At 58.6% G+C, this 26,655-nt stretch overlaps 1 protein-coding gene across 7 annotated transcripts in view; it reads left to right on the top strand.

The window, feature by feature from the left end:
* ZMIZ1 (zinc finger MIZ-type containing 1) overlaps positions 1-22,699 on the top strand; it is a 229,402-nt gene extending 206,703 nt beyond the window's left edge. For 5 of the 7 annotated variants that reach the window (XM_032838908.1, XM_032838890.1, XM_032838881.1 and 2 more), the window contains 17 exons: positions 391-505; positions 1,469-1,686; positions 2,121-2,319; positions 3,257-3,547; positions 6,333-6,515; positions 7,692-7,769; positions 8,424-8,598; positions 9,206-9,347; positions 10,812-11,022; positions 12,126-12,231; positions 13,189-13,349; positions 13,524-13,591; positions 13,921-13,989; positions 14,443-14,687; positions 15,918-16,084; positions 19,191-19,448; positions 20,921-22,699. In XM_032838908.1, coding sequence (XP_032694799.1) covers positions 391-505; positions 1,469-1,686; positions 2,121-2,319; positions 3,257-3,547; positions 6,333-6,515; positions 7,692-7,769; positions 8,424-8,598; positions 9,206-9,347; positions 10,812-11,022; positions 12,126-12,231; positions 13,189-13,349; positions 13,524-13,591; positions 13,921-13,989; positions 14,443-14,687; positions 15,918-16,084; positions 19,191-19,448; positions 20,921-21,028 — 2,794 coding nt within the window. In that variant the 3' untranslated portion in view covers positions 21,029-22,699. The remainder of the gene's footprint in view (positions 1-390; positions 506-1,468; positions 1,687-2,120; positions 2,320-3,256; positions 3,548-6,332; positions 6,516-7,691; positions 7,770-8,423; positions 8,599-9,205; positions 9,348-10,811; positions 11,023-12,125; positions 12,232-13,188; positions 13,350-13,523; positions 13,592-13,920; positions 13,990-14,442; positions 14,688-15,917; positions 16,085-19,190; positions 19,449-20,920) is intronic. The other 2 variants (XM_032838915.1, XM_032838922.1) reach the window with 2 other exon arrangements.
* The last annotated feature ends 3,956 nt before the right edge of the window (positions 22,700-26,655 follow it).

Here is a 26,655-nt window from a genome sequence, read left to right as displayed (position 1 = left end):
GAAGGGACTGGGAAGTTCCGAGGGGAAGCTGGCACGGGGGAAGTAGAGCTCTTTCTGGAGAGACACTTCGAGTCTGAGCCTGGTGGAAGGAGGAGCTCAGGTGGGGCCTGGGGGTCTGTCTTCTTCCTTTGGACTTTGGGCTAAGGTGAGGCAGACAGCCATGGGGGTGGGACCTCCACAGCGCTGGGGGGAGACTTGGTCACTGGCACGGTTTGCCACTGCATGAAGTACGCCTGTTTTGCATTGGACCCCATGCCAGACATAGGGGGTCTAGAGCTGTCAGAGATGGGGGTCACCTGGGTTTGACTGGAAGCTGTGGAGGACAGTGGGGTGATGGGACCCTCCTTTGTATGCAGTCCCTAAGGATCCCCCTTCTGTCTCCCTCTGCAGTGATGGGTCATTCCCCTATGACTCTGTCCCTTGGCAGCAGAACACCAACCAGCCTCCCGGCTCCCTCTCTGTGGTCACCACGGTTTGGGGAGTGACCAACACATCCCAGAGCCAGGTAAGAGCCTGTCCTGCCCCCACCTGCAGCCTCTCCCCAGCAGGACCATCCCTTGAGCATGGGGACCTTTGCATCATCTCCCATGCCGGCTGTCCTAACATTGCCCAGCTGGAAAGACCAGCTGCTGGGGCACACTCAGCCGTGGACACGCCACTACCCTCCATGCTTGCTCAGAAGGGCAGCAGCTGGCCCCTAGACCACCGTCCCCATCTGTTTGAGGGCGTTTCTGGGGGAATGACGTTCATCTGACGGAGAGCTGGGGGTTCTTCCCTAGCCCACGTTTACTTGGGTTGGATAAATAGGAGAACTTCTTGGGTGTTGTTGGTCTCAGAGCTCCAGTGTCTGGGGTCTTTGACCCTGGGTAACCTGGGACAGATTTCAGCAAAATGGTGAGCTTTCAGCTCGTGACACACCCCTCCCGCTGGCCAGCCCACCCTCCTGCTCTCATCCCTTCCTCTTTCCTCCACGCCTTCTTATCCAGTCTGCTCGGCCTCTGCCACAGCTAGGGGCTGGTGGCCGCCCCCGAGGGCAGCCCCAGGCTTCCCTGCAGTTTCAGGCCACAGGCACCCCTCGACCAGGATCCCGCTGCTCTCCAGAGTTGGCAATTTGGGCTTCTCTCTGCCCTGACAGAGCAGCAGCCCAGTTCTCTGGGCATCCAGACCCTTCGGCAGGGGAGGGCTGAGAAGTCCAGTTCCTTCCACCTACAATGGAGGGCAGGACCAGTCCCTCCTGGTTCCATCACAGGCCGGGGTTCTTATCCCCTGCGCTGCCAGCTTCCAGGCTGCATTACCCACTTCGAAGCATTTGTATGGTCTGGGGACAATTCATGCCTCCACTTTCTCCCCTTTTCTCTCTGCTCTCCCCACTGTACCATTTCAGCAGTACCCCCCACCCCCCGGTATCTCCTCTTTCCCTCCCACGCCCCCTGGGGCACCACTTGGGTGACAACCTCTCTGCCCACAGGTCCTCGGGAACCCTATGGCCAATGCCAACAACCCCATGAATCCAGGCGGCAACCCCATGGCATCGGGCATGACCACCAGCAACCCCGGCCTCAACTCCCCCCAGTTTGCCGGGCAGCAGCAGCAATTCTCGGCCAAGGCTGGGCCCGCTCAGCCCTACATCCAGCAGAGCATGTACGGTCGGCCCAACTACCCCGGCAGCGGGGGCTTTGGGGCCAGGTGAGCAAACCCCGGGAGCAGCTTTGGCCCTGCCCTTCCCCTCTGTCCCAGAGCAAGTGTCAGGTTGAAACGCCCGTGGGCAAGGTGCTCGGGGTTTTTTGAGGCACCATGTCCTCCTCCAGAAGGTGGGCTCCCCATGTCAGCGAGATGCAGTCATCTCATGCCCGGGAAGGTCCGCACAAGCCGGACCCCACCTAGGGCTTCGGGAACATAGCAGCTTGCCTGTCGCCAAGGGGCACGAGGGGCTGCCAACCCACAGGAGGCCCCTCTCCCCCATTTGGGTTCAGAGTCCAGATGCCTCCCCGTCTGTGAGCCCAGGGCAGGAGGTCACGGAAGGACCCGCCTTCTCCCCTCCAGCCTCCCAGCCCAGGGCTTAGAGTGGGTTCATCTCTAGATTCAGGCAGTGTCTAAGTCTCCCCTTCTTCTCCTTGCAGTTACCCCGGGGGTCCTAATGCCCCCGCAGGCATGGGCATCCCTCCGCACACCAGGCCGCCCGCTGACTTCACTCAGCCCGCGGCTGCTGCCGCAGCAGCTGCAGTGGCGGCAGCAGCGGCCACGGCCACGGCCACAGCCACGGCCACTGTGGCAGCCTTGCAGGAGACGCAGAACAAGGATATAAACCAGTATGGACCGGTAAGGGCCCCACTAGTCCTGGTCCAGCCTTGCCCCCCCAGCAGAGTTGGGGTGTTGATGCCGTGTGTGCTGGAAATGCTGATGGTGTCAGGGTGCGTCTGGGTTTCCTTGGAGGCATGTAGACGGGTGTGTGTTAGGATGTGGGTGTGTCAGAGTGGTTGGGTGTGGTAGGGGGGAGGCCGTCTGGGTGCTTGTGTTTGTTCTAAGTGGGTTTGTGGTTTGTGCGTGTCTGCGAACGGGGAAAGACGTTCTTTATCGCCCTCTGGGTGCCTGCTCACCAAAGAGCGGGCTCAGTGCCTAAAATGCCTTGTCACCAGTGTGTCCCCGTGGTGGCTTCTGAAGACCATATACTCTTAGTCATCCCATCTGTGGATTGAGCCCAGGTCCCATTTCTGCTCCCCTGACCTTCAGGACTGGTGGGGTGAGAGGAGAGAGGGTTCCCCGTAGGAATGGAGGACGGGACAGGAGATGGGGCTTGTAGGAAGGGGACAGCAGGGCAGGTGGGCAGAGGTGGGAGCTGGGATTGCCTCAGACTTTGTGGATGGAAGGTGTGTCTCCACTGGCCGAGGGCGGGGCCAGGGCTTCCAGGAAAGGGGCTCCTGCCTCCATCCTCATCCCCCTCCATCCTCCCATGCCCCTCCCCACCTCTGCACCTTCTTTCCCGTTCCCTGCCTGCCTCCCTGGAAATGCTGCCTGCTCTCTGGAGTGACTGCACCCCACCCCGTAACACCCCTTGGGCTGCATCTTTCCTGTGCGGCCTGCAGAGGGCAGTGGTGAGCCCAAGAGGCCTGACATCCCTTGGGGCCTGGTCACCAGCTGCAACCACACAGGAAAGTGCCCCCCGACCCAGAGCCCCCCACCCCCCCCCCCCTTCCCTCCCTGCACTTTCAATGCATGTGGCATTTTATTCTTTTTTTTTCTTCTTCTCCCGTTGAAGGTCTGTTCCTCTTTCCAGATGGGTCCCACCCAGGCGTATAACAGCCAATTCATGAACCAGCCCGGGCCGCGGGGGCCTGCCTCCATGGGGGGCAGCATGAACCCCGCAAGCATGGCGGCTGGCATGACACCCTCGGGGATGAGCGGCCCTCCTATGGGCATGAACCAGCCCCGGCCGCCCGGCATCAGCCCCTTTGGCACGCACGGGCAGCGGATGCCCCAGCAGACCTACCCGGGCCCCCGGCCCCAGTCCCTTCCCATTCAGAGCATAAAGAGGCCATACCCAGGAGAGGTGAGTGTGACAGCAGGCAGGTGGTCGCCAGGGTGGGAGGTGGGGAGGACCCAGGGCTTGAAAACAGATGGGCTGTGGGCAAGACCTTGGAAAAGGCAGGAACTGACCAGCACCAAACCTGGACCAAAAGTCTGAGCCTTAGGACAGAGTCAGGCTTCTGGCTTGGAGACCAGCTCTGCCATTTCCCAGCCGGAAGCCCTTGATCAATCAAGTCACGTTCCCTGCTGAAGTCTTGGTTTTTCATTTGTAAAAGATGGCGCCGATCCAGCCCACCTCCTGGGGTCGCTTGGGAGACATGAGTGAGGAGCTGGACAGGAAGCACTTGGCTGGGGGCTGGCAGGGGCAGCAGTAGCTGCGGTTGGCGTGGTGTTTTGTCTTGGCACAGACACTAGCCGGGTGGCATTGGGAAGGAGCAAAGCCTCCTTGGGTCCACATTCCTCACCTGCACACGAGGGCTTCTTACTTGCAAGAGTGAGACAGGGAATAAAAGTCTGTAGATATCTAAAGGCTGTGCGTGTCGAAGAAGCAACTGGAAGGCAGACAGCGTGCTTCTTAGGGCTCTTCTTGGCCAACTGTCAGCTGCTCTTTCAGGAGGAATGCTGCCTCACCGGCTGCCTAGCCGGCTCAGTCAAGGGAAAGGTGAAGATTGAAGGAAGTAAAACCCACACCCGTCCACTGGCAAATGAGACTCGCAGGAAAGGGGATCACCTTCCTAGAAACCTGTCTAAGCAGGAGCCCATAAGGAGGTGACACACAGGGGGTATCCGGAATGAAACATGAGGTCAGAGAAAGAGGACTTCCCAGAGGAGGTGTCATAGGGCCTTCAGTGAGCAGTGGGAAAAGCTGGCAGCCAATGGCCTGTCCGGGTAAGGCTTTAGTTCACCTGCAAAAGACACAGGGACCCTAGAATCCTGGCCCAGTGTGTGCTCCTCAGGAAGCCTGCCTTGGTTCCTTACCTAGGCAAAGCTTCTTGCTGAGCCGTCTCCACCACAGCTCTCTGCTTGCCCTGTTCTCAGACTGGCTCCCCCCCATCCCCACCCCACTTGCCTCCAAACTGTGGCCTTCAGCTTGGCCTGGCGGTGGGTTTAGAGGCCAGGACTTACATTCCTCGAAGGTCTGTGTGATTCCCTCAGTATTCCCCCTAGCTCAGGCTTGACCATTGTTGGAGGTGTCCTGAGTCCAGAAGGGGAGAGTTCAGGGACCTCCTCAAACACAGGGAGCCTGGCTCAAGCCCAGACACTCCTGGGTGGCACCGATTTAGGAGGCACCAGCCAGAGAAGGACAGTGCTCTCGAGGTCCTGGCTGTCCTTGTGTGGGGGATGCTCAAGCTCCTGGTCTCACCGCCAAACACAGTCCCCACAGGAGTTCTGGACCCCTTTCAGCCCCTCTATGCTCAGATTCCCAGCATTCCTGTTGGCTGGGCTAGCGATGCCATCTGCAGATCCAGCTTTGGGACTGGCGGCCCCTAAGGAGGTGATCCCAGGAAAGGAAAGGCAGAGAAAGTCTCAGTCCTCGCCCTGATGTCCACCTGCACCTGTGAAGGCACACACCGGAAGCTTTGAATTATGTCCACTGAGTCCTCCTCTTCGTGGAACGCTGAAGTTCCCCAGTTACAAAATGTCTGGCACTGGGCTGGGACACTGCGTGATCCCAGCCCGTGTGGCCTGACCCTGTCTGAGAAGGCAGGCATCACCCTTCAATGCTTCTAGAATCTCTGAACCGTCGGAATGCTGGGGCAGGTGTCAGATTGGCTGTCCCGCACAGGACTCCTCTTCGGTGGCCTGATGGGCAGGCTCCCCTCCTCCCTTGCTCCTCCAGTGCTGTGACAGGAACCACACTGTCACCCACAGCAGCCACCCCTGTCGCTGCAGTGTGAGTGGCAGAGGTCCTCAGCACCGACATAAGACACCTCCCACCCTCTGCCGCTGAACTCTGGACTCTGCTTTCATTTGCTGAGCAAGTGTTTATGGAGGGTCAGCTCTTTGCCAGACACTGGGACACAGCCAGGACCTCTGAGCCTAGAGGCAAGAGAGACAGTTAAAGAAGATAAGGAGAGCGGGAGAAGAAACCACCAACCTAGCGGGATGTCATGGCCTGGAGTGTCTGGGTGGCAGGCGGCCCTGAGGGTCCCCTCATCTTACGGAGGGGGGAGGCAGCTGCAGGGGTGGACATCGGCGTGTCAGGGGTCACCTCGTAGATCCTCGAGGACAGGGGTCCTGCCCCTCCCTCAAGCCGCCTTGTCTTCTCTCTCGGTTGCCTGTCTTGAGAGGGTTGTCTGGACCCCCCACAAGCCTGCTTCTCTCGACCTCTGCACGCATGGCCCAGAACTGAACATCTGTGTGTGCTGTTCGGTGTGGGGTATGGAGCCGGGGCCCCCCATATTCAGCCTCTGAATGCAGGGGTTGAGGGGGTCCCCTTTCCGGAAGCACATCCCGTTGTCTGTGTTCACCTGCCACAGACCAGGTGCTGGGAGACACATAAAGGGGTCTTTAGAATCGAGCCCCCTAATGGGATGAATGAGAGTCTCTGAAAGTGAGGTTCTTGGGGGAGGCTGCTCACAGGTGGCCCTCAAGCCAGACGGACAGAACGTCGTGTCCCCAGATGTAAGGGCAGCAGGGGCTCGGACAGCCTCTGTGCCGCCACCCCCCTCTGGGTGGAGGAGGCAATTTGTCTGTGGAGAAGGGCGGGGATGAAGCTGCGGGCCAGGGTGCTCCAGGCCTTCTGGTAAGTGGCTTGGCTCCACGACACTGACAGCCTTTCTCCTCTCCTCTATCTGCTGCCACAGCCCAACTATGGAAACCAGCAATATGGACCAAACAGCCAGTTCCCCACCCAGCCAGGCCAGTACCCCACCCCCAACCCCCCACGGCCGCTCACCTCTCCCAACTACCCCGGGCAGAGGATGCCCAGCCAGCCGAGCACCGGGCAGTACCCGCCCCCCACGGTCAACATGGGGCAGTATTACAAGGTGAGTCCCACCACCCCACCGGCCCCTTCCTTCATCTCCACCTCATATCCCTGCCCCCTGCTGGGTCATCTTGGTCCTTTGTGTCCCCTGAAGTCACCAGGGGGCAGGTGGAGATTTCCGGATGTGTCCTTGAGAGCTCAGAGCCATGGCCAAAATGTCAGGCTGGCTTCTCTTGGTTCCTGTTCTCATGGGGCTCAGACAAGGGCTTTCCCCTTCCCTGTTGCTGTTTACAGCATGCACCGATGATCATAAAGGAAGCACGGGTTTATTTTTTTAAAGGTTGTATTTATTTATTTGAGAGAGAAAGACAGCAAAAGAGGGAATACAAGCAGGGGAAGTGAGAGAGGGAGAAGCAGGCTTCCTACTGAGCAGGGAGCCTGACATGGGTCTCGATCCCAGAACCCTGCAATCATGGCCTGAGCTGAAGGCAGACACCCCACGACTGAGCCACCTAGGTGCCCTGGAAATAACTTTTTTTTTTTTTTAAATAGAATTCATCTGGTTATATTAATACTAAGTTCTAAACCTTTTTCCCCTACTGCCCGTGAGCATCGTCATGTTACATAGTTATTATTAAGGTTGTCATTTTGAATCTGTTTCTTTTGCTTAATGTGAAATCAGTTACTTACTGTTACAGAGTCTCTGTGGTTTTCCGTTTTCTAGGGTGCCTCACCTTCTGTGGATCTAAGCCACACTGTATTTTATCGTTCCCTTCCTGTCTGACATTTGCGTTGTTTTTGACTCTTCACTTTCAAAATAACACCGTGATGAATATTTCCAGGCATCTAGCTTTTTCCTTCTTTGGGATCATAAAGTTCGTTCTCAGGAGCGCAGACAACTCTGGACACACTTGACGTGTATTTGCCCAGGAATCATGCTAACTTCCATGACTCCCCAGCCGCTGCTCCAGCTTCAGCATTCTGGGTGTTTCTGGTTTTGGGAACTCTTGCTGTATCACTAGCTGTGGACAGAGAGAGATGAAATTCTGTTCCGGGATGGGGAGGGGGTGACCTGCTCTACCCCCTGGGGTCCCACTCCGCACCTCAGCACTGGATGAGCCTCGTCAGCATGCCCTGTATTGTACTCCTGTCCAGTTTTCATATCGGGAGAGAAAGCAGGCTTCTGGTAGCTTCTCCGCCTTCCACTCTCACCGCATCATGTGTCTTGCATTAACAGCCAGAGCAATTTAATGGACAAAATAACACCTTCTCGGGAAGCAGCTACAGTAACTACAGCCAAGGGAACGTCAACAGGGTACGTTCCACTTTTTTTGTTTTTTTAGGATTTTATTTATTTATGTGACAGAGATCACAAGTAGGCAGAGAGGCAGGCAGAGAGAGAGGGGGAAGCATGCTCCCCGCTGAGCAGAGAGCCCGATGTGGGGCTCAATCCCAGGACCCTGGGATCATGACCTGAGCCAAAGGCAGAGGCTTTAACCCACTGAGCCACCCAGGCGCCCCTACGTTCCACTTTTGATCTGGTGTATTTGTGTGTCTAAGAGGCCTGGCCGTTCCCACCTGAAGCCCATGGGTGGGGCTATACTCCCTAGTCCTCAGCTCCTGGGCACCGTGATGCCCAGACAGAAGCCACAGGTCCAGGCAGGTGGGGGCAGGGATGAGTAAGGACTAAGAGCAGAAGGGAGAGGGGCTCCTAGGAAGCCAATTTCCCGGGGTCCTGCAGGCCCAGCTCCATCTGAGGACCGCGCTGGGCTGGAGTGATGACATAGGCAGCCGGAGACCTGAGTGCTGGCCAGGATGGAGGGATTTCCAGGGAGACTGGCTCTCCACCCTTCGGGAAGCAGGGACCACAGCCCCAGGACTACAGGGTGGATGGGGTGTACATCCATAGCCATAGTGCCTCCCATCCCTGTGACCCCATAACCTATGTGTGGTTTCTCTTTCCCTCCAGCCTCCCAGGCCAGTTCCTGTGGCAAATTACCCCCACTCACCTGTTCCAGGGAACCCCACGCCCCCAATGACCCCCGGGAGCAGCATCCCCCCGTACCTGTCCCCCAGCCAAGACGTTAAACCACCCTTCCCACCTGACATCAAGCCAAATATGAGCGCTCTGCCACCACCCCCAGGTAAGTGCCCCACCTCCTCCCTCTGTCCGGCCAGCTCCACCTAGGGCCCTATGGAGGGCCAGGAGCCAGGAGGCTTGGACGTTGCACTGCCTGTGGGGGCTGGGCATGTAGAAAGAGGAGAAGGGCTTGGAAGCAGGTAAGCCCCACCCGCAAGGGAAATTTGGGGTGGTTCTGGGCCACCCACAGCCCTGAGCCCCTGGAGGCGGGGAGCAAAAGCAGCTCCCAGCCGTGGAAAGGGGCTGGGTGGAGGAGCCTGGGGCTTCCAGAATAGGGAGTAGGTGGGGCCAGAGGAGAGTAGAGCCAAGATGAGGGGGACAAGAGATGCAGGGATGGGGGAGATGGCGTGGGGCAGACTGAGAGAAGCAGTGGGCTCCCTGGTGTGCACACAGGCTGATAGCCCAGCTTCTGTGGCTGTGTTTATATAAACACCTGTGCAGTCCCAGCTTCTGTGGCCGTGTTTACACACACACCTGCGCAGTCCCAGGAGCGCGCAGCCAGGAGTGTGTGTCATGTGGGGACGCGAGCTCCACCCATGTTCCCTGAGCGCACACTTGTCCGTGCCCACGGTGGCACGGGCGTGTGGCTGACCTGTGGCTCTCCTGCCCAGCCAACCACAACGACGAGCTACGGCTCACGTTCCCGGTGCGGGATGGCGTGGTGCTGGAGCCCTTCCGCCTCGAGCACAACCTGGCCGTCAGCAACCACGTCTTTCACCTGCGGCCCACGGTCCACCAAACGCTGATGTGGAGGTGAGTGTCGTGCTGGGGGCCCAGGCCCAAGTTGGGCGGGGGAGGCCTCTGCTGGTGACCTCCCTGGCCCGGGAATTGCCCTGAGCGGGCAGTAGCAGCCTCTGCCTGCTGCCTTCACCTGCTTGGCTTCACTGACTGGGCCCCACTCTGGGCAAGGTCTGGGGAATGTCGTGGGGAACCTGCAGGCAGGCCCTGGCAGGTGCAGTGGCCCGAGGGCAGGGAGCAGCTTTGGCTCACTGTAGGCCTGAGGGAATGGTCAGGGATGATCTCCTAGAGGAAAAGGTGGCTAGCTTAGATCCAAAGACCATCAAGACCCAAAGACCACTGGCAAGAGGAACTTGAACATGGCTTGTTGTGGCTAGAGCAGGAATGGTGAGAGATAAGGCTGGGTTGGACAGGACCAGTAACCCCTACGCATTGCCAGGGGCTGGCCACTGAGCCAGGCCACTGCTCAGACGTCCAGACACCAGAGGGCAAGGGCTGAAGGTCCTGGCTAGGCCACGCCCTGTGTTCTCTGCCTTCTACACCTGACCTCTCTTGATCTTGTCAGTGGGCCGTGCTTTTCCCATTGACAGTGAGGCCTGAGAAGTTGAACAGGGAGTTCTCCCGGCAAGCGGCAGAGCTGGGACTCAGGCCTAGTTCTCCTGGTTGCCAGAACCCATTGGTGTTCTCACTCTAAGTCCTTCTTCCTCAGGCAGGACTCACACTGCCCTGCCACCACTGTGACCAGAGTGTCTCAGCTGCCCAACAATGGGCAGCTGAAAGGCACAAGATGAGTACACACTGGGCACATCCACACAGCTCGCTCAATGCCTTGACCCTGCAAGGCAGGCTTCAGCGGGGGCTGCAGACAGAGCTGGGGTGGGTGGAAGGGCCCAGGAGCTCAGGTGCTCAGGCAGGAGGGTGGAGAGACCCCTGTGCAGAAGCCCTGCTCACCTGTCCATCCTTACCATAGTGCCCTCGCCTGGGAGGCATCCCGTGGCCCTGGCCAGCATGATTTCCACACGTACGTGGTCGCTGCTGGGTTCACAAGGATCTTCTGTGCTATGTCTGGCATCCAGCAGGGAACTGAATCAGATGCAGCCCAGGCCTGGGTGCTTCTTCCAGCTGGAGTCTGGGTTGGGCATAATCAGCCTCCCAGCTGGTCTGCTCACATTAGCGTCTGTCCTTTCTGTCCCTCTGTCTCTGTCCTGGGGGAGTGGCAGTCACCCTGATAGGGAGGGGTCTGGGGGAGACCAGCAGAGCTGTGGGGTGTGGCTGGAGTCAACAGTATGAGGGAGCATGGGTGGCCGGGAGGGCTTTTGGCAGGGGACATGGGGGAGGAGCTGTCCAGGGTGGGAGAGGAGAGTGCAGGAATTTGAGGGCAGCGGTCACAATGGAGGACGTGAGGCCCCGAGGGCCTCGGCTGTGGCCAGGTCACCGAGGCCATGGGCGGCACCATCTGAGCCCTGCCCCGCTCCTCAGGTCTGACCTGGAGCTGCAGTTCAAGTGCTACCACCACGAGGACCGGCAGATGAACACCAATTGGCCGGCCTCGGTGCAGGTCAGCGTCAATGCCACGCCCCTCACCATCGAGCGCGGCGACAACAAGACCTCCCACAAGCCCCTGCACCTCAAGCATGTGTGCCAGCCGGGCCGCAACACCATCCAGATCACCGTCACGGCCTGCTGCTGCGTGAGTGTGCGGGCGGGGGCGTGGCGTGGGGAGTGCCCCTCTGGGGCGCGGCCGTGTCCTCGCGGCTCTGTCCCCATCCCCGTAACCACTGAAGTGACCTTTCAGCAACATGCCTCTGCACACGTGCGGCGGTCCCTTGGGGCTGTGGGATAACCTTCAGGGCCGCCGGGCTCTGGCCGTAGAGGTGGCCTTTCCCACTCTCTTGCCACAGCCCCCATCCTGTCCGCACACCTGCCTCCACTTCCTCTGGCGGGCCCCTCCTGGACACCTCCCGGTGCCCACCACCATCTTCTGCTGGTGGAGGTCTGTGTGCCTTGAAGCCAGGCACTGTTCTGGCTTCATTCACAAGAAATGTTTATATTCTAATCAACCTTTGACCCAGACCCACTCCATCGAGTCTGGAGTTAACTTTCTTCCTTCTTCACCCAACCCTGCTGTCTCAGAATCGAGTGTGTATGTGTCCATCCCATCTGTGACCTGCTCTGGGTCCCCATCTGAGCCACTCTCCTACCCCCAGAGATCAGGGCCTGCACAAAGGGCTTGTGCAGGGACATGTGGGGAAGTAGGTTGCCTACCCCGCTCTGCTAGCCTCTGTGGGGGACATGGAGAAGGAAAATCACTGATCCTGCCCTTACAAGCATAGGGACACCAAGGCTACCTAAAGACAGGAGTCACAGAATCAAGAGCCTGGAGGGGCTCGCGAGGGTGTACAATCCTGGGAGGCTTCCTGGAGGAGTGAAAACAGGGATAACACTCTGTCAGGAATGGTGAAGAACACATGATGGGGGATAGTGCTGGGTGAGGTCAGGAAGTGAGGCCAGCTCCAGTCCTGATGCCGGGGGTCCCATAACCTGATGCCAGGGGTGTTTCAATGTCAGCCCAAGCCCCAGGCAGCTGTCCTAAGGGGTGACCCCTGCCTGGATCTCCAAGCTCACCAGTCCCAGGGGCCTCAAGGGGACCTGTTCTAGAGTGGTATCACTATGGATCACAGACCCTTTCCCGTGCTTGGCCTTCAGGGGCCTTCAGGCAGGCACAAGTTGGGACCACAGGGAGGCATAGGGGGACCATAGGGCGGGGACTGAGCCCACACTCTTTCCTGGCAGTCCCACCTCTTCGTGCTGCAACTGGTCCACCGGCCCTCCGTGCGCTCAGTGCTGCAAGGCCTCCTGAAGAAGCGACTCCTGCCAGCCGAGCACTGTATCACTAAAAGTAAGTGTGGGGGCGCAGGGAGCCAGAACCAGCCATGGCCCGTGTTTGTTGTCCAGCCACATTCATCATCCACCCAGGACCCACCTTGGGCTCCGTGCACAAACCACAGGGCCCACATGTCCCTTGGCACCAGTCCCTATCCCCAATTCATGTCCCTCCTTCTGGAGCCGGGGGGATGATCAGAGTAACATGGCCTGTGAGACCTCTCTAGCCTGGACAAGCGGGCTCACAGCACAGGGGAGTGAGGCAAATTAAAAGGAAACGCCATGGTGTAGACAGGCCAGGCAAGCTTCCTGGAAGCGGTGATCACCTGGAAGATCACCCCTAGGAACTGGACAGAGGGGGTCTTCAGCAGAAAGGAGGCCCAGGGGTAATTTCCCGACTGGCCTCCCCAGCTTGACAGCTAGAGAGAGGGATTTGACTCAGAGTCAGGTCCTTTGGAGGAAACACCCAGGTCATTAGTGAGGGGCACCATGTCGGGAGGTGCCCTGCGGCTCCTCCCTCTGACTCTGCTTCTTCACGTGACCTCCTGAGCCCCTGGTTCCCACCAGGCACTGGTCCATTCCCATCTCTGCCCTTGCAGAAGCAAGTGTGCGTGACCCAGAAAACCATGAGCCATGCCAGACTGGGTTTCCGCACCTGTGGTAGGAAGTCCCCCTTCCTAGGGAAGGTGGGGCCTGTTCCACAGAGACTGGGGAGCTGACATGGTGACCTCTAGGGGCACATGCCTCCCACACATCATGCGTGGGGGCTGCCATCCCAGAGTGCTGAGTGGCCCAGGGTGCCCGGAGGGTCAAGTCTCCCCTCCAGTCAGGCCGGGCTGCACCTCTTATTCCCGGGGCCTCCCAGTGTCTTCGGGGCAGTGGAGAAGCAGCCTGTGTCCCAGCCCCAGGAGGGAGTGCCATGTGCGTGGGATGGCCCTGTGTCCCACATCCACTTGTGCCTCCTGCCCCACAGTCAAGCGGAATTTCAGCAGCGTGGCTGCCTCGTCGGGCAATACGACCCTCAACGGGGAGGATGGCGTGGAGCAGACGGCCATCAAGGTGTCTCTGAAGTGCCCCATCACATTCCGGCGCATCCAGCTGCCTGCTCGAGGCCACGACTGCAAGCACGTCCAGGTGAGGGTTCCCGGGGGTAGCAGGGTGTGGGGCGTCCGGTGACGCCCCAGTCTCTCCCCGCACCCCTCTCCCTCCCTGCTGGGAGATCTTCGTAAGGGTCCCAAGAGCAGAGGCATTTGCATCTCTGCATCTTCTCATTCGTCTGTCTGTCTACCTGTCTCCCGGCCTCTACAGTGCTTTGACCTGGAGTCGTACCTGCAGCTGAATTGCGAGAGAGGGACCTGGAGGTGTCCTGTGTGCAAGTGAGTGACGGCTGCCCCAGTGGGATCCCCCCAACCTAGCCTCGAAGGGGAGGAGCTCACTGGCCTCCATCGGGCCCTGCGTTCCGGGCCCAGCCCCCTGCACCTGGCCTAGAAGCCAAACAGGGAACCCAGACCGGCGGAGGAGCTCAGAGCAAGAGGGCTGTGAGCCATCCTCTTGTGTCCTGCTGTCGCAGGCCGGCCTCCTCCTGTCTCTGCCTCCCGTAGGATCGCAGAGGTGGAGGCTCTTTGACACAGTGGGGAGGGGTGGGCTCTGCCCCTACTCTCCGGGGTACAAGAGTGAAGGCCAAACCCCTCTCTCTTTTTTCCAGTAAAACTGCTCTGCTTGAGGGCCTGGAGGTAGATCAGTACATGTGGGGCATCCTGAACGCCATCCAACAGTAAGTCGGCCTCCCCAGCTAGGGGCACATGGTGGGGTGGGTGGGGGGACTGGCCTGGATGGGATGACATGAGCACGGGGGTACTCCTGACACCCCCTCGCTCTCCAGGCAGGCAGACCACTCAGCAGCCCAGGCTCTCCTTTCTCTGTGACTCTACCTCAGGGACTTCTCTACCTGGGGGCAGATGAACTTTCCAGAAAGTCCCAAACTCAGCCAGAACAAGACAGTGCCCCGGACAGCCTCCTGGGTGGGAGGCCTTGGGGCCAGCTGCCTGGTACCCAGCCTCTAGCTTTTCCTCACCTCGGTCACTCCCTAAAATCCCTCACACCTCTGTCCTGTGCAGTGTGTGGCGAGAATGGGGACAGAAGGCCTGGGCAGGGACACTTCAGTGTGTGTCTAAGCTGGAAGCTCTTGTATCCCAGGACCTCTGTTCTGTCCCCTTCCTCCCCCCAGCTCCGAGTTTGAAGAGGTCACCATCGACCCCACATGCAGCTGGCGGCCAGTCCCCATCAAGTCAGACCTACACATTAAAGATGACCCAGATGGCATCCCCTCCAAGAGGTTCAAGACCATGAGTCCCAGCCAGATGATCATGCCCAACGTCATGGAAATGATCGCAGCCCTGGGCCCTGGCCCATCTCCCTACCCCCTCCCTCCTCCACCGGGGGGCACCAGCTCCAACGACTACAGCAACCAAGGTGGGTGAAACTGGACAAGGAGGGAAAGAGGAGGCCCACGAGGGGCCCAGGATTTCTGGGCTCATGTGGCAGGTGCAAGGGGGGTTGTGATAATGTACACGCCCAAAACATGACCCAGGTCACTGGACTTGGGGGTACAGTGGCCCATTCAACACCATCCTCGTCTCCTTTCCCACGTGATTCCGTCCAGCCCTGTGGGTCAGCACCCAGCTGGGAAGGCCCAAGTAAGGAGCTGCCCGTGGGCCAGCCTCCTGCCTCTCCCACATTCCCCTACTCGCCTCCTCAAGCTCCAAGGGAGAGACAGCTCCTTGACTCCTTTGGAGCCTGCTTTGCTGGGGCCACCAACAGAACATTCCCACTTGGGAGTTCTTGGCCCTTCCCCTGGCCCTCCCATGTTTCTCTGTAACATCTTATCGTCCTTGTCCCTACAACACTCCCATCCTTCCAGGCACAGAGTCCAGAGGTCTGCAGCCCCAGTCTTTGGCCACCAAGGTCACCATCACTACCTCTCACTCTCCCTGCTGCCCAGACTAAGCTGTACCCTACAGCCCTAGGTTTCTAGAAAGTTCCCAGCCCCCTTAAACACAGGGGATGGCAGCTCCTCACGGCATCCGGGCTCTGGATGATTAGAAGCCCAGAGAGGTGAACCCACATAGCAGGGTCCCACAGCGTTCAGCAGGCCCCAGCTTTCCAGCATGATGGGCCTCTGATCCCTCGCTGGGGCCATGTGGTAGAGGGAACAGTGGCCAGGGAAGCCAGACAGCTGACTTCTCATGTTGACCTCTCAAACCTGAAGCAGCTTTCTTTGCAGACTGGGCAGATCCCAATCTCCCATTCTGGGCCGGGGTCTTCCCATGGCTGAGGTGCAACCATGTGGGGGCTGGGGGAGACAGCCCTGGGGATCTAGCTCAGCAGACCCTATGGAAGGCTCAGACTTGGGCCTCGTCATTCCCACTCCCCTGCCACCTTAGGAGCCTGGCCTGCCCCTTGCTCAAACTCTGTCCCCTCATACCTGTAAAACAGCTCATGTCCTGGGGTGCTAGGGCCCACCAGAGAAGGCTATCACTGCCCTGTCATACAGCCAGCCCAGATGTCTAAGGCCACAGGAGCCAACTCCAGCCTCAGGGGACAGGACTCATCTTAATTTACATATGCTACCTCCCTACACTCCCCCGTGGCTGTCTTTCCCCTGGGTGACACTGCCCCACTACCATCTTGTTCCCTCCCCAGGCAACAACTACCAGGGCCACGGCAACTTTGACTTCCCCCATGGAAACCCTGGTGGCACGTCCATGAACGACTTCATGCACGGGCCCCCTCAGCTCTCCCACCCCCCGGACATGCCCAACAACATGGCCGCCCTCGAGAAACCCCTCAGCCACCCCATGCAGGAAACTGTGAGTACCTCTTCTTCACCCTGATCTCCTCTCCACCCCTTGCCTTCTCCCCCTTTGTCCCCATCCTCTATGTGTGACTCATGGGAGCAGAGGGCTCCCCATCCCTGAGGACCTTTCTGTTGTTTGCCTAGCTCCCCCCGCCCCCGAGGAAAGGGGTGGACTGAGAATGAGAATGGGCCTGGGCGGGCTCAGAGGGAAGGAGAGGCCTGACCCAGGTTGGGTCATGGCCCTCTGGCGTTCTCGGACTTGGCTGTTTCACTCAGGACATTAGATTCTCAGCTGGGGGAGGCTGCAGGCTCCGATCTGCACACACCACACATACCTGTGTCCACCTCCCAAGTGTACCCACCGCGCCACTGCACATAGCAGCCCCCTGCACACGCCAGCCCCCCACCCCGCAGCCTTTCTCCCTGACTTACACACACTCTTCTGCTGACTTACTGTAGCCCCAGCCATCTAGAATTTTGTCTCAAACCCAGGCACTTGCTCCCCAGGGGTCTGGATCTTCAGGATATCACCATCTCCTGTGGGAAGAAATGCTGGCGATTCTGTTTAGCCTGAGAATATTCCCTTCTTGTCTCCTGTCCCATTTTAACACATACCAACCAGTGGTAACAGGCCCCGCCATTCCCCCGGGTCCTCATCTCATGAACACTGCGTGGTTCTCTTCGACTCTGTAGACATTTCCTGGGCCTGTGCTCTGGGCTAGGCCTTGTAGCTAGTGTGAGCAAGACAGATGCGGGCCTTGTGCCAATGGAGCAAAAGTTCTGGCAGTGCTTGGATGGAGGGAGTTGGGTTTTGGGAACACAGAGGCCTGAGGGCTAAAGTCAGGCCTCAATCATCTTGTGAGTCCCTGGTCTCTCCCCTAAGGAGGAGGGAGCGGCCACGGGGGACCTGGGAGTGGGTTTGGGCAGGTCCACACCCACCCATCTTCCACCATGTGGCCTGGGAGGAAGGGCCTCTGGGTTGTGGTGTGTTCCGTATGGAGTTGGCTCTGCCAGAAGCTGTCTTGTGGGCCAGAGCCACTGATTCTCAGCAGGAATGACTGTTAACTGGAAGGCTGACAGGCTGAGGGACAGTGTAGCGGCTTTCCTCTGGAACTCCAGAATGCCACGTCAGATGTAGCTGCTGTCCCAGGGCTCCAGCCACATTTTTGCAAGTTACTTTCTGACTTCTAGGGGCCTCTTTCCTAGCCCCTGTTCCTCAACATTCTGTGCCCCAGAGTCACCCAAATCACACGCCACATACACTCACATGCCACACACCCTGACTCACAGTTCTCAGTTCCGGAAAATGTCAACGGGATGCCGTGTACTTCTAGGTCCAACAAGGCTTTCTCCTGCCTTCTTAGCTGGGCCACCAGAGGTTTTTGCAGCGGAACCTAAGCCCTTAGGTGACCTCACAGCTCCCCGCCCCAAGATGGTCCCAAGATACGTACTGTCCTTCCCCATATCTGGGCTTTTGCTAACTGGCAGCTGGACCCAGAGAGACAGCTGTGCAAGAGGGTCAGTGCGGTCATAGCTGTACTGCCCTACACCATAGCAGCCTGGCCCTGGCTGAGCACCTGCCAGGAAGGACGCCCCCGTGTGCAGGGCGTGGATGAAAGGCTCCATTCAGGTGCTGGTTCATGGAGACCCTCCCTTGCGGGAGCCGTGGCAGGCACCTGCCTCTCTGGGCCCTGGGACCTTCCAGCAAGTTGTCAGAGCCAAGGCGGACAGCTGTGTCAGCAGATTTGGGGACCATCTGCCCTGGGCTGGGCTGCTCCGGGAGTATGGAGCCACTCCCTGCCCCCCAGAATGGGCACCATGGGGCACCCACAGCCGTGGTGGGGGGGTCACCAGTTGGTGTGGTGGTCATCCTTCCCTCTTCTGTCAGTCCTTCCTATCTCAGGTGCATCCCCCGTGTAGTCCCACAGTCCTGCAGTCCGGTCCCAGCTTGGAGGGGCTTGCTGGATTGAGCAGAGGCCCAGCGCAAGGCCTTGGGGCAGCTTCAGGAGAAACAGGAAGAGGAACTAGGGTCTGGAGATCAGAGGAAAACAAAATGTCTGTGTGGCCTGGATGATGGGGTTGGGTAGGAAGGTCCAAGAAGGCCCAGGAGACGCGTGCTCCCCCGCAGCCTGTCAAGTCCATCTCCCCTCAACAAGCACAGGGCCGGCAGGGTGGGCACGATTTGTCGGGGGCCCTGGCAGTGGGGTGAGGGTGTGGATCTGTGCTCTAAGACCTGAGCTCTGAAGGGAGGCTGCTTGCGACAGCACACAGACCAACATATGGCCCCCTGCCTGCCGCAGCCCCATGTTCCGGGCACCTCCTGCTCAACTCAGTGAGCCCTCGGGCCTAGGGCCAGGCCTAGAAGTGCCTACCTTCCTCATCCCCCCGGGATGCGGCCTCTCGCTGCCTAGATGGAAGGCCAACAGGAAGGGTCTGGCAATGCAGAGAAGGCCCCACTCTGCTCCTCCGGCTTGGATTCGGTTCCGCCCACCCGGGGCCGCAGGCAGGGCTCATCCCGAGGTGCCAGCCCCTGCCACCAGGGGCTCTTGGAAGGAGCCTGTGTGTCCAGCGTTACCCACCAACTGGGGCCCGTGTGGGGCGCAGAACCCCCCCTGAGCTGCACGCCTGCCCATGCTGTCTGTCCGTGTCCGCTCTCCGCTGCCCTGGCCCTCAGGGGGCCCTGCACCACGCTGCCCCCAGCACCCCCACCCCGCTCCCTGGAAACATGCCCATTTTGCTTCTCCATTCCGCCCTTGCTGCTCCTTGTGGTGATGGTGTCCGGACCACGGAGGCGGACGGGCCTGCGGGGGCCTGGACCCCACCGTCAGTGTCTGCTTGTCTCGGAGCCCCTGGCCACCTCCCTCCTGGACGCGCACGGCCCCAGAGGCCTCCTCCCTGCCTCCTCCACAGCCTCCCTGACTGGCAGTTTTGGGGGAGGCCTTTTTGTTTGTTTGTTTCCCTACAAAACAACAACAAAGCGTTGAGCTTTGGAAGGGGGTGGCTTTGTTTTGGGGGTTTGTTATTTTCCTGGTTTTGTTTGGTTTTCATTTCTCCAGGCATCTCGTCGCTGTACCTCGTCACCTCACATTTCTTTTCTCCTGCTCTCTCCTCCTCCACAGATGCCACACGCTGGCAGTTCTGACCAGCCCCATCCCTCCATACAACAAGGTTTGCACGTCCCACACCCCAGCAGCCAGTCAGGGCCTCCATTACATCACAGTGGGGCTCCTCCTCCTCCTTCCCAGCCTCCCCGGCAACCGCCACAGGCCGCTCCCAGCAACCATCCACACAGCGACCTGACCTTTAACCCCTCCTCAGCCTTAGAGGGTCAGGCCGGAGCGCAGGGAGCATCCGACATGCCGGAGCCTTCGCTGGATGTAAGTTGGGGTCACCACTGGCCTTGGCCTGGGGCTAGGCCTGGTACCGGGACCTGCCCAAAAGCAGGGGTGGGTGTTGAGGGCTCAAGGCCCAGGGTGGAGGAGGTGCAGCTGTGAGGGGGTGGGTGGGTGGTGGGTGGGCCTAGCCAGCCTGCCTCCCCTGGCTCCAGAACCAGGGAACCCCACAACAGGGAAGCCTCCCCAAGGGTCCCAGCATCCTTTCCCTGACCTTGCCAGCGCCTGCCCCCTGGTCCCCTCGGCCACAGTCCTGCAGCCCCACCCTGCCCCACCCCCACCTTCCCCCAGGCCCTCACAGAGTCCCCCTGGGGCAGGGTTCAGCAGGAAACCCAGGAAGGCCCCTGCCCTTCTTCTGACCACCCCCACCCCCAACATCAAGCTTGTCATCTCAGTGTCTGCCACACTCTGGCCTGAGGCAGGGGAGGGGTTGGAGTGACAGGGTCCCTCTGTCTGTCTCGCTGGTGTGTGTCTGTGTCCAGTTTCCTGTCCGTGCGTCGTCCATGCCCTGTGCTTCTGCTTGCTCCATCGCTCACCCTGAGAAGGGACCAGCCTCGGGTCGTGCCAGGGTGACTGAGATTCAGGGGTCTCCCACCTTGAGAGCTGAATGGTCTGGAAAGTGGGGTGGAAAGAGGCTCCGTGTGATGGGGGCAGCTGGCTAGGGTTGGCCAGGAAGGGAGGCAGCGCCTTCCCCTCCCCTCCCCTCCCATGCCCCTGGGCTATAGATTCCCACAGAGGAATCTTCTCTGTCCCCAGCCCCTCCTGTCTGCGGGCCCAGGCCCACTGTCACCCTCAGCCCCCGCAGCGTTGGTCTCTATGGTGAATGGGGTTTATTCAGCCTTGCAGCCATCTTGGATTTTCACCCAACTCTCCTCCTCAGACCAGGCCAGTGGGGGTGCTTTTAGGTGCATGAGGATCCCCAGTGTGACAAAAAGGCCCCAAGGGCCTCACAGTAGAAGGTAGGGACAGTGTGCAGCCTTGGCCCCGGGGGCCACAGGGAAGGACAGTGCTGTGTGGCCCGCCAGCGGCCCTCCAGCCGTAGGCTCACCAGACAGTGAGCTCTTGAAGGGAGGTACAGGCTGGCGACAGTGACGGGCGCCATGCTGCCTTACGCGCAAAGCCACGTGGTTTCGACTGGAAGGCCCATGCGACCCACACCTCCTCTGGGCAGGGTCTTGGGGCTGGAGGCACACTGGGATCAGAAGAAAGTCCCTTGACCTGCCATGAGCCTTCCCAGCTGGAGGGCGGGGGGCCACCCTCTCCCCCGCTGGGAATGAGCATGGGTATGCCTCAGACTAGCTCTGTGGCCTGGATGCCTCTGGGGACAGCCAACACTGTTGGTGTTGGGCCAGGACCCCGGGCAGCAGCTAGAGGGCACATGCCCCCACAGTCCGCACTCTAGGCCATCCCAGCCCCTCAGCTGACACCTCATCTGGGCTTCTGTACTTCTCTTCCAGCTCCTTCCAGAACTCACAAATCCCGATGAGCTCCTCTCGTACCTGGATCCCCCTGACCTGCCGAGCAATAGTAACGATGACCTCCTGTCTCTCTTTGAGAACAACTGAAGCCCACCCCCCCGCCACTGGGGCCGTCCCTCCCCACTCTGGCTCCTTCCCTCTCTGTCCCCCGCACACTTCACCACTGGGAGCTCATGCCCTCAGACCGCCCCTGCTGCGCGGCCTTCTCAGAGCAGAGGGGCGGGAGGGTGCACTGTGAAGGCTGTGTGGGGCTGGTGCCCGTGCCCAGAGCGGGCCCTGAAGATGACCCTCGTGGTGGGGAACCGGCCCGGCGAGAGGGCACATGCTGACAAAGGCTTCCTGGTCCCTCTGTGTGTACTGATTCCAAACGACCCTCCAGTGCCCTCGAGGTTCTTCCGGTTTCTAGACTGTAACCCTGCCTCCCTGCTTCCTGGCCCAGAGCCTCCTTCAAGTGACTGTGAGCCTGAGAGAGGGGCACCCCGAGACCCAGGCAGGCCCCCCCCACACCCCAAGCCTTGGAGGAACAGTGACGGTTGGCGGCAGTGAGAACGGCCCACCCACCACCACCACCACCACCCACCACAGAAAAGCACAAACCTCTGGGAAAGAGAACTCTCTCAGGGGCCAAGGTCGTCACTTTGACCCCTGACCTCTAAGCCAAGATACCCTGTAAAAACACTCCTCTCTCAGAAAGCAGAGAAAAAGGACATGATTCTGTGTTTGAGAGAGGGTGTGCCATTCCTGCTTGGGGACTGGTGGGAAAGGGGGTCAGGGCCTCCTCAGAGCCAGGACAACGCAGCTGGCCCCACGACCTCTGGACTCAGGCCGGTCGGGGGGTGGGGCACCGGCCTGGCGGTGGGGGGCAGCGCAGACAGAGAGTACCCAGCTGAAATTACTGTGCCCTTAGTTGGGGGGCAGGGGGATGCCGCTGGCCAGAGTCGGATAGAAACGGCAACTTAAACAACGTTGCTCCAAGCCACTCCCTGTTTTTAAATGACAGTTTGATTAAGCTACGAAGTCATCTGAGAAAAGGGACGGTGGACTTGGACGGCAAGCAAACCATTTCTCTCCGTGCATCCTGTTTCCTTCCTGCTGCCCCCACCCACCTCTCCCAGACTGTTATATGGGAGGCCCGCTTCCCTTTGTCCCACTCTCCTTTGTCCACCCTGCCAGCGGGGGGCGCCGGTGGAGAGGCAGGGGAGGCACGGGCTAGGGCACCTGCGCGGCTTATCCGCAGGAACCCCAGGCACGGGCGTCCCTCCAGCCCGGCGGCCCCGTCTGTCCCTGTGCTCCAGGTTGTCCCGGCTGCACCCCGGTCCGTCACACCACACGTGCCGGAATGTGCCTGCCAGCATCCCGTGGTGTTTCTGTGCCCCGCTTGGCTGCCGGCCTCTCCCTCCCCGTGTCCCTCTGCCCTGCACAGCTGCCCACACTCCTGCTCGCTTGAGCAGAAGCAGCCTCTGGTTTTCCCTCCACTGCTTCGCTCCATCCGGCTTCCTGCTCTCGGAATCTCCCGGGGAGCTTGTGTGGGCGTCCGTTTTGTTTGGGGGTCCTCTGTGCCCCCCACCCTAAGCCGCATGGCCTGTGATGCTGCTGGGCCGTCGGGTCACTTGGGTCACGTCTGTGAACTCGTTGCGCCCCTCCCTGCTGCTGCTGGGGGCCTCCTGCTTTCCGTCCACTGTCCCACGGTCTCACTCTCCGTCTCCCCCCTACACCCTCGCCCCATGGCGGGCGGTGCCCAGCGCTCCTCTGGGTTTGACCCCAGCTGTTGATTTTCCAGTCACTGTACCAGACAGCCGGCACAAGGTTCTCTGTAGGAAAGCTGCCATGGTCCCTGTCCCCTTTTCCTTTGTCCCGTTGTCGAGGTTTTTTCAGACAGTGTGGTGTTCAGTATGCAAATCAATTATTTTAAGAATTGCTTTTGTAAATATCTTTGTGAATATTTTAGTATTGTCTTTGATAATATTCAACATTTTCATGACCTGGTTATAGCCTTTGCTGGTGTTTTTAAAATACCTTGACTCAACAACAAAGACCGAGTCCTTTTTTTTAAAAAACAACAAACAAAAACAAAAAAGCAACCAGGGCTGTCTGTACAGATGAAGGGACAAAGTACGTGGGTGGGTGAGGTCAGGCCACCTGCTGTTTAGAGCCATCCCCAGTCGGCTGGCGGGGACCAGACAGTGCCAGGTAGCATGTGGTCGTCCTCGCCCGGTGGCTGAGGGCCCTGGCAGGTGGCCACACTCTGTGTTAGGCCATCTGGGAATGTTCTGCCCCAGACAGACTTAAATGCCTTCCTTAGAAGTTCCCGCTTCCTGCTGTGCTACTTTCCTCCCAAAAAGGCCTGGGGTCCATGCTGGTTCTTACCAGGTGTCCCCATTCCGCTCACCAACCTACCCACAGCTTCCTAGGCCAGAGGGTCGATCTGCTCCCCATAGCCCAGGCTCTGGGCCCCTCCCTCAACCATCTCTGTGGAAGCCCGGGCTTGGTTCCCCGAGGCACGTTTCCTGGGGCCCCTCCCACGCGAACCTCCACCAGCAAGTTGGACAAAGAGCTTTCCCGAACCGTGGTGCCTGAAGCCCGTGCTTTGGGGTTGTGCCCCCCAGAGCAATTTTGGAGCCAGGCCGGGGGGTGAGGGAGGCAGAAAGGTGTCCGGGGCTGGATGAAGGCCCAGCTGGTGACAGATTTCAGGTGACAACAGCCTCCCTGAGCCAGGGCGGTTCTGAACTCTGGGGAGATGCTTCCCTCATCCTTTTGGACGTCTACTTGGAGCCATAAGTAACCTCAGCAAAAACGAGGTCTCAGCAAGCCACTTCTCCATGACAAGCATCCACCCAGGCCGCAGATGCATTTCTGCTGGCACTCCACAGGACGGACAGGGCACCAGCGAGCAGGCGGGAAGGCCCCAATACAGGCAATCACCCCATCTCCTTGGTTCGAAGCTTTACCCGTGTATCATGTTCCCTGTAGCCATTTTATTTTTTAAGAAACTTCTAATACTTTCTCCCTCACGGAAGCCCGAAACCCCCCAGAGAGCTACCTGTCTGCTCCCTCGACCTGACCACCTAGACAGGACGACGTCAGCAGCAGCAACTCAAGGGACAAGGGACGTGTGTACATATGTAAATGAGAAATAGAGACACGTTAACAGATGCATTCATTTCCCTTGGAATGTGTATTGTTTTTATTTTATGGAACAAAACAAAACAAAAAAAAAAGGCTTGGAACTCCATCTTAACGTGGAAAAACTAGATCCTGTTCGTTAGCGTCTGTGAGGTCTCTCTCCACATGTGTCTCATGTAATATACTCTGACCCTGTGTGGAAAGGAATTTTTGTTCTGTTTCCTTTTTATTTTACCTACATGTACTCTTTAGCTTCAGTGTGCTAGTCCTGCCACCTGTGTATTTTTAGGGTGCTATGGAAATAATGAAAAGAAACGGGGATTTCAGAAGAAAATTGTAACCAAATTCATACTTTGTATAATTTTTTGATATCATGATTGCAGGTGACTCACACGTACACACATAAACACACCCACAGTGCAGCCTGAAGTGACCCCCCCCCACAGAAACCGTCATCGTCTTTGTACATCTATGTACAATGCAATCATTTCATACTTTAAACTGGTCAGAAAACTAATTGTGATTTCTAGTCTTGCAAAGCTGTATGTAGTTAGATGATGTGACAACCCCTAATATTTATCTAATAAATATGTATTCAGATGAAACCTGTATATTAGGTGTTCATGTGGTTATTTTGTATTTAAAGATCAAATTATTTGACTATTGCTAGACATTTCTATACTCTGTTGTAACACTGAGGTATCTCATTTGCCCATGTTAATTGTTTTCTAAATAAATTGACAAAAAACGAAGGTTTGACGAATTAGCTATTTTGTGAATATTAAGGAGGGGATTGGTTGTTTGTTTCCGCTTCTAAACCACCACCCCCCACCGCCCGATCACCCGGCAAAAAAAACAGCAAGTCAGGTGGTTTGGTGTAGAGCTGGAGGCGCCCCTGCCATGGGTCGTCCCTGGAGGAGGCTCTGGGACCTGGGGCCAGGTGGTCATATCCAGACCCCAGAGCCGCCTTCTGGCAGGACTCCAGTCTGCTGCAGGCCTTGCTCCCAGCAGTGGGACAGCTGGGGTCTAGCGGAGGGTGTGCAATGCTGGCCGGGCTCAGTACAAGCCCCTTGTGGATTTCCTAGGTTTATGGAACAGGAACCTGTTCGTGCCAAGCCCCAGAGGGTGCTGTCGAAAGCATCTAGAATGAAGAGCTGAAAGCCCAGTGAGGCTTCATAGACCCTGGGATACTGCTGACTCAGCCACTCTCCCAGCTGCCTGGCTGGCTTAGCGCCTCCCTCCGGCCACCGGCCACCGGCCACTGTACTCCCCCAGCACCCCTGCCACCTACCCTCTGAGGGGACCTTGGGTTTCCTCTTCTCTGTGACTGTGCTTTGGGTGGGAATCTGTAGCCACAGCCCCTACCCAGACCACTGTCCTGACTCTCCTTTGTGGCCTCAGCCCCCGACCCAAACTAGGTGCCCCCCCCCCAAGTCTCTTCCTGGAGTTTGGGGAAGTGAGTCTGATTCCCAGAGCACGACAGCAGGGCGCCACCCCCACTCCACTCAGCTCCGGGCGTGGCCACAGGAGCAAAACCCATGCGGCTGCCAAACCTTCCCTCCACAGGGACTGGGTGAGGGCACGTTCCAAGAAGGAAGAGGGGGCTGGCAGGTGCCCCCAAATTATCCCCTGGAGTGTGTGTGGACGTGCCTGTGAGGAGAGTGTGCAGGTCTCCTAAGTGTGAGGGGTGGGGGAGGGGGGACGCAGGAAGCAGCCGGCATGAGGGGTGCGTGGTTTCAGCAGCCACGGAACTGCCTACGGGGAACGGTGTGCCCGGAAGTCCCCTGCCTGTGGGGCTTCTCCAGGCAGGCCAGTTTCTCCAGTGGGAGATGGAAGGGGAGGGGGGAAGGAGAAGTTACATTAAAAATAGAATCCTGGGCGCCTGGGTGGCTCAGTGGGTTAAAGCCTCTGCCTTGGGCTCAGGTTGTGATCTCAGGTTCCTGGGATCGAGCCCCGCATCGGGCTCTCTGCTCAACAAGGGAGCCTGCTTCCTCCTCTCTCTCTCTGCCTGCCTCTCTGTCTCCTTGCGATCTCTCTCTCTCTCTCTCTCTCTCGGTCAAATAAATAAATAAAATCTTTTTTTAAAAAAATGGAATCCTGGTCATGGCTGAGCTGCGGGCATCACCTTCTGCCAGCATCACGGGGACAGGAGGCATGTTCTCTGAGAGTGGACGCCCTTCCTAGAGGAGGGGCCACCCCCTCTTAGCATGGTGCTTCTCCAGGACCTGTCCAGGGACCCGTGGAATCCACCTGGGCTGTGACCAGCGCTCCTTTCATGAAATGGATGGGAGCGAAGAAGAGCACGAGGAGGCTTCCGGAGTAAGGGTGGGGATGGATCGCGAAACGTTCGTTGCGGTTGTGCAGTGTGTGTGTGCATCTGCTGAATCATGATGTCAAATTAATTCTTACTTGTGGGTTGTGGTTGAAAACAAAAAGTTTGAATGCCATCGCCGTAAAGGCAGGAAGTGGGCAGGGGATGGGGAGGGAGAGGCAGGGCAGTAGGCTCGCCAACTTGACGTAAAAAGCAAACCATCCCTGCGTTCTCGCTTCGGAGCCTGAAGCCAGCGGTGTGGCTCAACGGGCCTGTGGCT

Source organism: Lontra canadensis, unplaced genomic scaffold, assembly GCF_010015895.1.
Source record: "Lontra canadensis isolate GAN:19392208 unplaced genomic scaffold, GSC_riverotter_1.0 scaffold3, whole genome shotgun sequence".
In the NCBI taxonomy this organism is placed as follows: Eukaryota; Metazoa; Chordata; class Mammalia; order Carnivora; family Mustelidae; genus Lontra; species Lontra canadensis.
Note: the sequence above shows the minus strand (reverse complement) of the source record. Positions and strands in the feature narration are given on the sequence as shown.